The 14,563-nt window shown below is 50.6% G+C and overlaps 2 protein-coding genes across 2 annotated transcripts in view; both read right to left on the bottom strand.

The window, feature by feature from the left end:
* Positions 1–2,388: 2,388 nt before the first annotated feature.
* LOC120981406 (protein SMG5-like) lies at positions 2,389–13,040 on the bottom strand. Its single transcript, XM_040410916.1, is given in 25 exon segments — positions 2,389–2,657; positions 3,814–3,952; positions 4,521–4,595; positions 4,674–4,764; positions 4,896–5,055; positions 5,136–5,195; positions 5,565–5,723; positions 5,793–5,968; positions 6,047–6,122; positions 7,608–7,777; positions 7,860–8,513; positions 8,692–8,823; positions 9,289–9,497; positions 9,592–9,660; positions 10,349–10,474; positions 10,564–10,642; positions 10,718–10,807; positions 10,939–11,019; positions 11,022–11,027; positions 11,292–11,448; positions 11,534–11,606; positions 11,608–11,655; positions 11,777–11,820; positions 11,822–11,876; positions 12,845–13,040. Coding segments are annotated over 25 exon segments (3,078 nt in total). The 5' UTR covers positions 12,910–13,040; the 3' UTR covers positions 2,389–2,573.
* Positions 3,715–14,563, bottom strand: part of LOC120981404 (protein SMG5-like) — a 46,574-nt gene continuing 35,725 nt past the window's right edge. The window contains exon 22 of the mRNA XM_040410914.1: positions 3,715–3,813. Within this exon, the coding sequence (XP_040266848.1) occupies positions 3,754–3,813 (60 nt within the window). The 3' untranslated portion in view covers positions 3,715–3,753. The remainder of the gene's footprint in view (positions 3,814–14,563) is intronic.

Below are 14,563 nucleotides of genomic sequence, written 5' to 3'. Positions count from 1 at the left end.
ATGCTAAGTTTCTCTCCCATGCTTTACCCTGCAGCTTGGCTCAGCACATAGCGTTACTTTTATTAAAGCAGGGTCAGAATGAATGTGAACTACAAGCAGATAACCCACCGAGCAGTGGAGGAGGGCAGGGCACTCGGCGGAGGAGGAGGGCAGGGCACTCGGCGGAGGAGGAGGGCAGGGCACTCGGCGGAGGAGGAGGGCAGGGCACTCGGCGGAGGAGGAGGGCAGGGCACTCGGCGGAGGAGGAGGGCAGGGCACTCGGCGGAGGAGGAGGGCAGGGCACTCGGCAGAGGAGGGCAGGGCACTCGGCAGAGGAGGGTAGGGCACTCGGCGGAGGAGGGCAGGGCACTCGGCGGAGCAGGGTAGGGCACTCGGCAGAGGAGGGTAGGGCACTCGGCAGAGGAGGGTAGGGCACTCGGCGGAGGAGGGCAGGGCACTCGGCGGAGGAGGGTAGGGCACTCGGCGGAGGAGGGTAGGGCACTCGGTGGAGGAGGGTAGGGCACTTGGAGGAGGGCGGCAGGGCACTTGGTGGAGGAGGGCAGGGCACTTAGAAACGCCCCTGTAATAAAGTTATGGGGTGATTTTCCACTGGGATAAGGTTACGGATAACAATCCCGCATGTGGAATCCGAGGAGACGTCGCACCCATGCGGGCGCCGCTGATATCGGATTCTGCACAGGCTGTTATAATGCTGCTTTATACCAGGAGCCGCCATGTTTTTGACCCCATGCCAGCTGGGAAGGGGTTAAGCTCGGGGCCCCTTTAAGCCTGCAGTTGCTCCCGTTCTTTTCTGCGGCCGTAATTCTCATTAACATTCACGGCTCCTGCCCGAAAAGCTTTGCCAAGGGAAAGCGGGCAGCCATCCCTGCGCTGTAGAACGAGCCGCCAATCCCTGCCCGCTCACACATGCCAAGCTCCGCCATCAGACCCATCGCACCCCCAAATATAAGGGAGGCTCCCAGCCTTTAGCTACAGGAGGCAGGGTTTTTAAGTAAACTTCCGGGTTTTAAAGCTGCAGCTTCGTACTGAGCACAGCCTGGTTATGCCATTTCACCAGATGGCAGCACAATACCCACCTATAACTGAGCAAAATTCAGTGCTGCATCGTCTTCTACACCAGTCACATCCAGAGCTGCATCAAGTCATAGCTTATACTCCAGCTGTTCTGATACTACAGCTCCTTACCGCTCCTACTTTCAGTTATATGGGGGCTACAAGAACAGCCGAACAAGTGCGTATGCAGTCACATCTAGAGCTGCATCCGACCGTATCCTCCAGTCACATCTAAACCTGCATCCACCCTCATCCTCCAGTCACATCTAGAGCTGCATCCACCCTCATCCTCCAATCACAGATTTACATCAGACCATATCCTCCAGTCACATCTAGAGCTGCATCCAACCTTATCCTCCAGTCACATCTAGAGCTGCATCAGACCGTATCCTCCAGTCACATCTAGAGCTGCATCAGACAGAATCCTCCAGTCACATCTAGAGCTGCATCAGACCGTATCCTCCAGTCACATCTAGAGCTGCATCAGACCGTATCCTCCAGTCACATCTAAAGCTGCATCCGACCTTATCCTCCAGTCATATCTAGAGCTGCATCAGACTGTATTCTCCAATCACACCTAAAGCTGCATCAGACTATCTTCCAGAGCTGCATTCGCAGTTCTGCTGGTTCTTATTATGAACTAGTCATCAGATTATAATCAGTTTAGTGCACCGCATTATCTCTTGCATGCAGCAGACTCTCTGGTGCGACTCCATCTCTCCTCGTGATGCAGCAGAGCTGAGTGTGCACTGTACCGGAGACAGGAAAGCATTGTAAACACAGCTTTGGATGTGACCGGAGCACAAGACATGAATCTGATTCACAGCAGAAGTAGAATACCCGGCGAAGTGTTTCCGATATTTGTAGGATTCTCCTACGCGAGTCGCTGGCAGCCATCGCGTCTGCAATCCGTTTTCACCGATTGATGATGTCATTCGATTGCCTTTTTCCCATTGTACAAAGCCAATGACGGCCATGACTGCAGTACACTAGAGTCACCACAGTGCGGCAGTATTGGCCATCTACCCCGAGTCTCTCCGCGCACAGTGCACAAAATAACCACTTTCCGGTCGTGCGTTAAATAAAATAGCGCCGTTTTCTTTATTCGACATTCTCCAAGAGCTTAAAGAAAACAGGGGATCATGGGAGGGGGAGGGGTAGGGGTCAATGGGGGAAGGGGAACTGCGCAAGGTCCAGTCACCACACTACACGAGACAAAGAGGTGTCGGAATGGTCCGATCAGCCAGGGGGTCTGGAAGATGGCCACCCGCGACCCCAGGTCAAACACGGAGGTCACACATAGTAGGAGATGAATGCCTAGCATCGCCAACAGCCAGCGGAAGGCAAGCCCCGCCCACCATCTTTCCGGAGCCACGCCCACCAGCTGCTCAGAAGAGGACGGTGCGTGTTTCTTTATTGTACATCTCGCTGGTTACTTCTTTGCTGTTTGGTTTCGTTTTTCTTCGTTTTCCAAATCGTTTTATTTCTTTTTATATCACCAGCGCCAATGACCTCTGACCTCAGCCCATCTCCTTCCACTGCTTGTAGAAATCTAGAACGTTCTTGATCTCGATGTTGGAGTTGGATACGGCCTGCAAGGCAGACTGACAGAACAGGACAGGATAAGTAACGGGTGTATATGGCAGAATAGTGAGTGCAGCTCTGGAGTATAATACAGGATAAGTAATGTATGTGCACAGCGACTGCACCAGCAGAATAGTGAGTACAGCTCTGGAGTATAATACAGGATGTAACTCAGGATCAGTACAGGATTAGTAATGTATGTACACAGTGACTGCACCAGCAGAATAGTGAGTGCAGCTCTGGAGTATAATACAGGATGTAACTCAGGATCAGTACAGGATAAGTAATGTATGTACACAGTGACTGCACCAGCAGAATAGTGAGTGCAGCTCTGGAGTATAATACAGGATGTAACTCAGGATCAGTACAGGATAAGTAATGTATGTACACAGTGACTGCACCAGCAGAATAGTGAGTGCAGCTCTGGAGTATAATACAGCATGTAACTCAGGATAAGTACAGGATAAGTAATGTATGTACACAGTGACTGCACCAGCAGAATAGTGAGTGCAGCTCTGGGGTATAATACAGGATGTAACTCAGGATCAGTACAGGATAAGTAATGTATGTACACAGTGACTGCACCAGCAGAATAGTGAGTGCAGCTCTGGAGTATAATACAGGATAGTAATGTATGTACACAGTGACTGCACCAGCAGAATAGTGAGTGCAGCTCTGGAGTATAATACAGGATAGTAATGTATGTACACAGTGACTGCACCAGCAGAATAGTGAGTGCAGCTCTGGAGTATAATACAGGATGAGTCATGTATGTGTCTCTGTATATTATGACTTCTAGTGGTGAATGTTCTCTCTGTAACGTCCCTGATTGATGACAATCCTTGGTTTCCACACAGCAGGTTCCTTCCGTGGTTTCTACAGTCTTTAGAAATGAACTTTTTTTCTGAAAAAAGGAACCTGTGGTTTTTGTGTTGAGCTCAGTTAGAGATGAAATAGCCACAAAACATCAGAGACTGAGAAGCGCAAACATTTCCTGAGCTTTCTAGTCCCAAAACTAAACCAGGAAACGTCTCGGCCGCCGCTCGGGCCCCTGCAGCAATCTACTGGTGGGACTGGTGCCTCCGCGGAGTCAGTGCCCCCCTTACCTCCTGCACATCAGCCAAGTAATAGATACAGGGGATTGGGGGGACGTACCTGCATGGGGCGAGTACATACCTGCACGGCAGGGGAGAAACGTTCCGGGTCCTCGAGCTGGAAGCCGGTTATAATGGTCACCATGCCTGCCGTCTCCTCCTCGTTGCTGCCCTGGGACACCGTCAGCTGTTTGCAGCTGTCCAGAATCTTATACAGATGCCTGTCATAGGATCAGACGATGGTGAGGAGTCATACATGAGGGGAGGACACGTCCGAAGACCCCCTCCACCCACCAGTGCCAAGACCTGCCCTAGCCAAGTATCCCAGAGGGGCGACCCAGCATCTGAAAACGGGGCGACATAAAGCTGGCCGCCCCACAAACTTGTGGAATACAGGGGTTGTACACGATTAGAAAAATGATGGCTGTTGTCTTATCCGAAGGGCGCCACCCCTGTCCACAGGCTGTGTGCGGTACTGCAGAAGGGATGCAACTGTGCTGCAATACCACTTACAACCTGTTTATAACTGTGGCGCTGTTTTAAAAATAAAATTGCCCATGTTTTTCAGATCCAGGAAAATCCCTTTAATACTATAGGGTGAGAGAATGGGATGACATGACTGTCGCCAGGAAGCTTCTCCGCTTCTGATGGGCATTCCGAACCTGGCAGTGTCGTTGCTATGGAATAACTGCCTAGCAACCAGGGGCTTCAATGGTGTTTATTTCCTAGGAACCAGTCTCTGCTCGGGAGTGAAGGGCAGAGAATGGGCAAGGAATGGGGGGCTCTTACCAGGCGTTTGTATCCTGCCGCTTTAGCTTGTTCCTCTCGAAGATCTTCCCGGCTTCTTTCTGGCAGCGGATATACCTGAAAACAAGGCGAGAGCGCTGGTCACGATTAACCCTTACAATCCCAGGGCGACGCTCTGTGAGGACACGATCCTACCTGTTCCCCTTCTTAAACTCCGCTTCTAGGTATCGGATCCCGTCTCGGGCACCGGCATTCTCCTTCTTCAGAAAGTCTAGGCCGTCTATAACTAGAAAAAACAAAGGATGGGGGAGGATGATGGGGGTCACTCAATTATTGCTTGAGCAAACTTCCACCGCAATGCATCACGGTCCCAATCTGCTGACGGGGTCTGAACGTGGCACTGGGCCGTGGACTTACCCGTCTGAGGGATGATGATAATGAACCTCCCGCTGTTTGCAAGTTGCCGGATGGCGTTCAGGTGCTGGCAGAGGGCCTGGGTGTCCGGTAGGAGGTACGGCGACATGGCGGACTGAGATTTAGGCTGCTGTAGGGTGCCCTCTAGCTGCGATACCTCCAACTGCAGGCAAGGAAACCAAAGGTGACCCATGGACCTGGTGTGCTCAGGTACAGGGGGGTGGCAGGGACAGGACAGGTTACCTGGAGCCTTAGCTGGGCCATGTCTCTCATGAGACGGTTCCTCCGAGCTTCCTCCTGAGCCTAGGAAAAAGACACTAGCCGTCAGACATCTTGGCAGGGTCACGGTTCACCAAATACCAGAGGATCAGCTTCATTTCCCACCGGAAGTGACAGTGGCTATTAATGGCGGTGCCAGCTGTCCCCATCCATCTCCAGTCCGCTCCCTGGCCTAAACCCTGCTCAGCTGACAAGGATTCCACGAGGAAGGGGTGACATAAAATATTAACCTTCTGCATGCCAGCATATGGATGGAAGCCTCAGGTCACCCACCAGCAACAGACTGGGTTGTGGACTGTGTAACTGGTGAATGAATAGGTTGCCATCTAGTGGTCACAAGGAGGCACTGCAGCCTGTCTACTACTATACGTGAGGAGATAAAGCAGAGCTCACCATGCGGAACTGCGCCTGCGCCTGGTGCAGAATGTCGTCTTGCTGGGCCTCGACGATGCTGGTGAAGATCCCTAGCTCCGGGTTGTACTGCAAGACGTTGCCCTGCAGCCGAGTGAGGAAATGGCCGAAGCTTCGGATGTAACCGCTGCGCACAATGGACTGAAATCAGAAGAGCAGAGAGGTGAGGGTGGCGCATACCAATAAAGGCCGGATGATGAGGATCCTTACCTCTTCCAGGACAGTCAGCACTGGACGCTCCTTCTCAAAGTTAAACTTGCGATGTGCTGCCTTGAGTGGCGGTAGGTTCCTCAGAGCAGCGTCCTCGGGGAGTAAGATGTGGTGGCTCATGTCCGCCTGCTCCGACTCCTGCAGCAGACTCTGAACCTCGCTGCACAGGGAGATCCCTGAGGAACAGCATGGGTTAATACATGGATACAGGCAGCAGATGTGCACAGGTCATACAACCCCCATCATCTGCTTACCAGACTCCTGGATCTTGGCAGCAGACGGTAGCAGGTTTAGGAGCACCGACAGTCTGTTCCATAAACTCTGGGAGCTCTGAGAGGGGAAAGAGGAGACGTCTGAACAAGACCCTATCTAATGCAGACCCCTAAATAGAGCCCAGCCGGAGAAGGGGGGCCAGGACTGCAAGTAATGGATGGAGGGATCAGAAACAGGTTATCCCACTATTAACTACAATTGTAGAACATTTCAACTTTGTATTCTTCTCTGTGTCCCCCTCAACCCCATTGCCAATCCGAACTATGGTCCACTGGGGGGCGCCACATGACCATTTCCTGCCTACAGCTGGCATGCGCTCTGTACGTCTTTCATTCCCACATCACAGCCAGTCTGGTAGTTCCCTGGTCAGTCCGCTTCCCCCTCTAACATCTGCACAGAGTCTTCAGAAGGTTCCCTGGTCAGTCCGCTTCCCCCTCTAACATCTGCACAGAGTCTTCAGAAGGTTCCCTGGTCAGTCCGCTTCTCCCTCTAATATCTGCACAGAGTCTTCAGAAGGTTCCCTGGTCAGTCCGCTTCCCCCTCTAACATCTGCACATAGTCTTCAGAAGGTTCCCTGGTCAGTCCGCTTCCCCCTCTAACATCTGCACATAGTCTTCAGAAGGTTCCCTGGTCAGTCCGCTTCCCCCTCTAACATCTGCACAGTGTCTTCAGAAGGTTCCCTGGTCAGTCCGCTTCCCCCTCTAACATCTGCACATAGTCTTCAGAAGGTTCCCTGGTCAGTCCGCTTCCCCCTCTAACATCTGCACATAGTCTTCAGAAGGTTCCCTGGTCAGTCCGCTTCCCCCCCTAACATCTGCACATAGTCTTCAGAAGGTTCCCTGGTCAGTCCACTTCTCCCTCTAACATCTGCACATAGTCTTCAGAAGGTTCCCTGGTCAGTCCGCTTCCCCCCCTAACATCTGCACATAGTCTTCAGAAGGTTCCCTGGTCAGTCCGCTTCCCCCTCTAACATCTGCACAGAGTCTTCAGAAGGTTGCCTGGTCAGTCCACTTCTCCCTCTAACATCTGCACATAGTCTTCAGAAGGTTCCCTGGTCAGTCCACTTCTCCCTCTAACATCTGCACAGAGTCTTCAGAAGGTTCCCTGGTCAGTCCGCTTCCCCCTCCAACATCTGCACATAGTCTTCAGAAGGTTCCCTGGTCAGTCTGCTTCTCCCCCTGGCAGTTGTGAACATGGTTCTTAGTCAGCTCCCCTGCTGTGATCGGAGGAGCAATATGCAGAAACTCCATCTTTGGGGGAGCAACTGAGCGTGTTTGACCACCAGCACTCAGCTCATTAGAAGCATTTGCACACCAGGTGGCGCCATAGTATGTAAGTAAATAAACAGCAGGTGGCGCCATACTGCGTATGTTGGTCGTAACTCTTTACTAGATAAGAGGGAATGGTCATGTATGATCTATACCAGGAATATATCTAATTATGGGACAACCCCTTTAAGACCGTGACTCCCCAGTTGGGATGGGGGGGGGGTCACAATATAGATCACAGCTCCGGCATATCAGCGGTTTCTCAGCCTTGTACCTGTGCACACATGATTATTATATTCGTGTTGGTCCTCAGCCAGTCCAGGAAGACCTTGACACTTGCCAGAAGCCCCTCGCTGGTGATCACCTCCAGCCTCTCCTGAAGGCTCCGCTCATTGGGACCGGATTTGTTGCTCTCCACACTTTCTTCAGAGTCAGAGACATCTCCTAGGAAGAGTTGGCGGCTCAATAATTGTCAGTCGATGGAAAGGCACATGCATCAAATGGGAAGTCTGGGTGACAAACTTACCTTGTCCCATCAGGTTGGTCTTCTCTGCCTCTCCGTTCATGAGCGGTTCTGGTTCTTTGGTGACCGGAGGTGCAGGTTCTGGTTTCACAAAGACGTTGGTGAAGGTGGGCGCCAAGCGGAAGCAGCGCTTGGTTTGGAACATCTGGGTAGACATGGCTTGCAGGTTACTGGCTATGCTGGCTTCACTGGTGGTGGCAACAGGACCATTCACAGACTCCTGGGCATCTGCCTTGGCAGAGCTCACAGGTTTGCTATCTTCTGTGGTCCTGAGAACTTCCTTGATTTCCGTTGGGTTCTTTGCCTCCTCTTTGGGGTGGTCCTCCATGTCTTCCAGGTCAGAACGTGACTCCTGACTGTTCATGTCAGAATCCGACTCTATGTCAAAGGCGGCTTCTTTGTCGCTCTTTTCCGACGCGCTCTCAGAAATGTCACTGCCCTTGGCCGATCCGTGGCTGGAGTCGGAGTCAAACCCCTCGCTCAGGTCGCTCTCGTCCACCTTCCTGACAGGTCTCCTTCTCCTGAGACGGGAGAGGCGCGAGTATTTCTGGCTTTTCTTGCTTTGAGGTTTGGCTCGTGTTTGCTTGTTGACCTGGTTCAGCTCAGGTTCAGGGTCTCTCTCAATCACGTGAGAGACCTCTCTGGATTCTGGATCTTCTGCAGAAGGAAATTACAAGCGAATGGCGTCACTCTCTAATGCATGGGGGGGGGGGGGGGGACCCCAAAAAAGTGCTGAATCACGTGCCACCCTGAAATTCCCGAATAGGATCTGCCCAATGGAGGCAGCAATCGTGACGGAGCTTGAACACCCATCGTAAGTGATCTGAGCACCCACCTGGACTGTCGTTCTGAAAGGCAGGGACCGAGCTCTCCTCTAGTTCTGCCTGAAGTCTGATATTCACATGGTTCACCAGATGGGAGAAGAGAGCGAGCGTGAAGGCTATGGCGGCGCTGTACTGCTTGGAATCTGGTAGGAGAAGGAGATGACACGGCACTGGGGATCACTGGTATGTACTGGTTTACAGTCAGATGTGTACTGCACATTAATCCCTTATGGGCACAACTTCAGAGGCAGGAAACCACTGTGCCCACACCCCGTGTGAGCCCCCCCATCTACCGAGAAGAGACAACCAGGGTTACCCACTTGTGGGGCTAATTTGCTTTTAACTGACACCTCCAAGAGGCAAATTTAGTGGGTGAAATCTGCACAGATTTTGAAGCAAAGGGAACGCCCTTTAGGACGACATCTGCCATACACGTGCAGTAGATATCCGGACATTAATGATGCCGCCCCTCAGGACCTGAGCCAGCGCCATAGCTATCAGATGCCTGCTGCTTTATACAGCAAACACCTGGAGGCAATGTCTGTGATCGGCGATAATTGCGATCGTGGACATTTAACCTGTCTGGCGCCTCCTAGACACAATCTCACCTGCCCTCTTCATGCTGTGGACGCACATCAGGCAGATGACAGCCATCCTGAAGACCAGCAGATCCGGCAGAAAGGAATAGCCTCCTTCATACTCCTCCTCATCCTCGCTGGCCGAGCTCAGGTTGATGGAGGAGGGCAGGTAGAACATGCACAGATTGAAATCCTCCAGGACTGACTGGCACAGAGAGGTGAGCTCGGAATCCATGAAGCTGGGGAGGGGAGACAGGTGATTAAAGGAAGCGTCCTGGACACCTGAGAGGGCGTGCCACAGGTAGGTGAACATTGTGTTACAGAGCCACTTACCTGCTCTTAGGCTGCAGGAGTCTCTGAAGATACATGAAGCTGACCAGCAAGCGCTTGATGTCCTTACACCTGCAGGTGCAATAGAAAGTCAGTGGAACCAGAGCCTCGTGCCTCACTCCAGAGGCATCTACAAGGCTCCCAATGCCACAAAAAACATTCCACATTCTACATACTTCTCCATCTAGCAGCTGGATCCTAATGCTTTTGCAATTGCATGTAAATAAAAATTTTGTACAGCCGGTAAGCTATTCAATAAAATGTGTCTGTATAGCGCCACCTGCTATTCGTTATTTTCCTTATTTCTCGTCAACCCTAAGCTGTAGCATTAACAGGGAGAGAGCTGCAGCAGAAAGAACACGCCCCCTGAGCTGTGATAGGGAGAGAGCTGCAGCCGAAAGAACACGCCCCCTGAGCCGTGATAGGGAGAGCGCTGCAGCCGAAAGAACACGCCCCCCTAAGCCGTGATAGGGAGAGAGCTGCAGCAGAAAGAACACGCCCCCCTGAGCTGTGATAGGGAGAGAGCTGCAGCAGAAGCTGAGCTGCCAGTTAGAAATACATCTAGCACAGCAAATGGAGCAATGATTGAGGAGATCTCTGGATCCATGTGAGGTTCTGGGCTGGTTCTAGCTTTGGTAGAATGGGATCGTCATGTCCTATATGACATCTGATTGTCATCTTTACATTAGTAATAGTCTAAAAAAAACACCTTGGATCCAGTGGGGGCCCCCACTCGGGCCCCTGTGTTAGCCCCCCTCACCTCTTCTTGCTGGGTGACAGTTTGCGGTTCTCACTCTTCTTCAGCTGGTGATACATCTTGGCCGCCTTGTCGTATAGTCTCTTCAGGTTGCCGTACGCCCCTTCAAAGGAGACCTCGGACTGTATACTGTGCAGGGGAGACAACGGGAACAGGTCAGGGGGGAGGAGAGGAGCGCAAGGCAGAAAAACCATCCTCAGCGCAGTGACTGCACTCACCAGCGCAGGTAGCAGTAGGTGGCTTCCACGTGGTAGTACCTGCTCCCGGCTAACGTGCCAAGCTGGTTAAAGGGCATCCCTGACCAAGAGGAAATCACGTTAACGTCAAGCAATACAAGTCGTACCCTGCTCTGTGCCCCCCGACACAACTCACCCATCTGAGGCACCACTGTCAGAGCCTGGTAATAAAACCTCTCCGCCAACTTCTCCGTGTCGACGAGCGCCAGTTCATTCTGATAGCGAGCTGGAGAGAGACAAATACAGTTGAATTCTGTATGGGGGTGAGGGGTACAACTCCCAATATCTGGATGTATTCACTAACAGCAAGCAGAGATCTTGAAAACCAGGATTAACAGATGCATAAAGCCGCCTTACCCAGGTCTCCCAGGTACACCAGACACCTGTGGCATGCCATCTGCGCCCACTCCATCTCTTTCGCGGAGGCAGAAACCGGTTCTTGCAGCCTGTGGCGGGAACGCAAAGCAGAGGAAATGGTCACAGTATGCTTAAAGGGGAACTCCACTTTGGCTTGATTCCTTAATGGCAGGGCCTTCATGACTCGCTAAATTTTTAATTGTTGCTTAGCAAAAAAAAAAAATATCAACGCTGCTGTGGGGATCTGAGTTGTCACGCACTTTTTTTATTGTGAGGTTTTGGAAAGAGGACAAACTTTTCCCCTGATCTCTATTGTATGAAGGAATCCACCCCCCCCCCCCCCCCGGCCTGACCGATGAGCGGGTCGGAGACGTGGGTCCAGTCTATGCAGTACTGCAGCTCCAGCTGGTAGTGGGACTGGATGTAGAGGAGGAGGTGCTGGTAGAAGCCCACCCCGGCGATCAGGTGGGTGCGGTAGGCGCACTCCAGAGCGCTGCGGCTGTGAATGTGCTGCAGAAGAAAGCCAGAGCATTATATCAGCACAGCAGGGATACCTCTGACCCGCAGAGCTTACAATCTACTGCAGAAGACTCACCTTCTTGTTGGTCTTGATGAGCTGGATGACTTCATAGTAGACTTTCCTCCAGAGAACTTCCTCAGCTTTCTGCCATATTCACGGGGTGAAGGAACATAAGCTTGACACACAGCTCCCGTAGCCTGCGGGCGGAGCACAACATGGGTGAGACAACGAGACCGCTGTCCGCGTGGAGGGGGCGCTATAATCCAATACTGGACACTATAAAAGATTAGCAGGAGTATGGCGGAGGACCAGACTCACTTGTTCCGTAGACTGATGTTCTCAGGCTTGAACACCTCCTGGTAGGGCGGTCTTGTTGGAAATGATAAGGTCGAGGCGGTGCACCGTCTCCACCACGGCCCTGCAAGACACGAAACGTGCCCCTTACTGACAGCGTGGTCGACTACATATCCCAGGAGCGCTTTACTATCATGTCCCCCACTTCTCCTGACCCTCTCACTGTCTCCTGATCCCTGGTGTCCCCGTCCCCCCCCCCTCACACTGTCTCCTGATCCCCTGGTGTCCCCCCCTTACACTGTCTCCTGATCCCCTGGTGTCCCCTCCTTACACTGTCTCCTGATCCCCTGGTGTCCCCCCCCCCTCACACTGTCTCCTGATCCCCTGGTGTCCCCCCCTTACACTGTCTCCTGATCCTCTCCTGTCCCCCCCCTCACACTGACTCCTGATCCCCTGGTGTCCCCCCCCTTACACTGTCTCCTGATCCTCTCCTGTCCCCCCCCCCTACACTGTCTCCTGATCCTCTCCTGTCTCCTGATCCTCTCCTGTCTCCTGATCCTCTCCTGTCCCCCCCCCCTTACACTGTCTCCTGATCCTCTCCTGTCCCCCCCCTTACACTGTCTCCTGACCCTCTCCTGTCCCCCCCCTTACACTGTCTCCTGATCCTCTCCTGTCCCCCCCCCCTTACACTGTCTCCTGACCCTCTCCTGTCCCCCCCCCCTTACACTGTCTCCTGACCCTCTCCTGTCCCCCCCCCCCTTACACTGTCTCCTGACCCTCTCCTGTCCCCCCCCCCCCTTACACTGTCTCCTGATCCTCTCCTGTCCCCCCCCCCCCACACTGTCTCCTGATCCTCTCCTGTCCCCCATTACACCGTCTCCTGATCCTCTCCTGTCCCCCCCCTTACACCGTCTCCTGATCCTCTCCTGTCCCGCCCCCTTACACTGTCTCCTGATCCTCTCCTGTCCCCCCCTTACACTGTCTCCTGATCCCCTGGTGTCCCCTCCTTACACTGCCTCCTGACCCCCTGGTGCCCCCCTTTGCACTGCCTCCTCCTCTCATGTCCCCTGTACACACGTCCCGTCCTCTCACCTGTACAGCCGCTTGGTGTGCAGCACCTTGGCCTCAGGCTCGGTGTCAGCGGTTCCCTGGCTCATGTCTCCGGTCAGCTCCGATCCACCAAGTCCGCCATGTCTGTCAGTCAGCTGCCAAATATCGCGGGAGTACAGGAAAGACTACGCGTGTGGGCGTGCCTGCCTGGAACGTCCACAAACGGGACTCAGTAGGCGGAGCTAGTCTAGAGGACTCGTTACGTCACCGACCTGGAGGCGGGAAAGTGGTTGGTGTAGAAGAGTAGTACCTGAGAGATAGAGCGCTGAGACGTATATGGTGTGTGATACGGTGTGTGATATGGTACTAAATACGTCATAGTATTATAGATATACAGTGTGTTATACATTATATACATCATACACTCCTTATATACCTCATAGTATTATACATATACCGTGTGTTATATATTATATACCTCATACTACATCATACACTCCTTATATACCTCATAGTATACATATACGTGTGTTATATATTATATACTCATACTACATCATACACTCCTTATATACCTCAGTATATTATACATATACCGTGTGTTATATATTATAAACCTCATACTACATCATACCTCCTATATATACCTCATAGTATTATACATTATACCGTGTGTTATACATTATATACCTCATACATCATACACTCCTTATATACCTCATAGTATACATATACCGTGTGTTATATATTATATACCATACTACATAATACACCCCTTATATACCTCATAGTATTATAGATATACAGTGTGTTATATATTATATACCTCATACTACATCATACACTCCTTATATACCTCATAGTATTATACATATACAGTGTGTTATATATTATATACCTCATACATCATACACTCCTTATATACCTCATAGTATTATACATATACCGTGTGTTATATATTATATACCTCATACTACATCATACACTCCTTATATACCTCATAGTATTATACATATACCGTGTGTTATATATTATAACCTCATACTACATCATACACCCCATATACCTCATAGTATTATACATATACCGTGTGTTATATATTATATATCTCATACTACATCATACACTCCTTATATACCTCATAGTATTATACATATACAGTGTTATATTTATATACCTCATACTACATCATACACTCCTTATATACCTCATAGTATTATACATATACGTGTGTTATATATTATATACCTCATACTACATCATACACTCCTTATATACCTCATAGTATTATACATATACCGTGTGTTATATATTATATACCTCATACTACATCATACACCCCTTATATACCTCATAGTATTATACATATACCGTGTGTTATATATTATATACCTCATACTACATCATACACTCCTTATATACCTCATAGTATTATACATATACCGTGTGTTATATATTATATACCTCATACTACATCATACACTCCTTATATACCTCATAGTATTATACATATACAGTGTGTTATATATTATATACCTCATACTACATCATACACCCCTTATATACCTCATAGTATTATACATATACAGTGTGTTATATATTATATACCTCATACTACTCATACACTCCTTATATACCTCAGTATATTATAGAATACAGTGTGTTATATATTATATACCTCATACTACATCATACACTCCTTATATACCTCATAGTATTATAGATATACAGTGTGTTATATATTATATACCTCATACTACA

The sequence above is a fragment of the Bufo bufo genome, chromosome 11 (genome assembly GCF_905171765.1).
Source record: "Bufo bufo chromosome 11, aBufBuf1.1, whole genome shotgun sequence".
Lineage (NCBI taxonomy): Eukaryota > Metazoa > Chordata > Amphibia > Anura > Bufonidae > Bufo > Bufo bufo.
The sequence above is the reverse complement of the archived record's forward strand: the minus strand, read 5'-3'. Positions and strand labels throughout refer to the sequence as shown.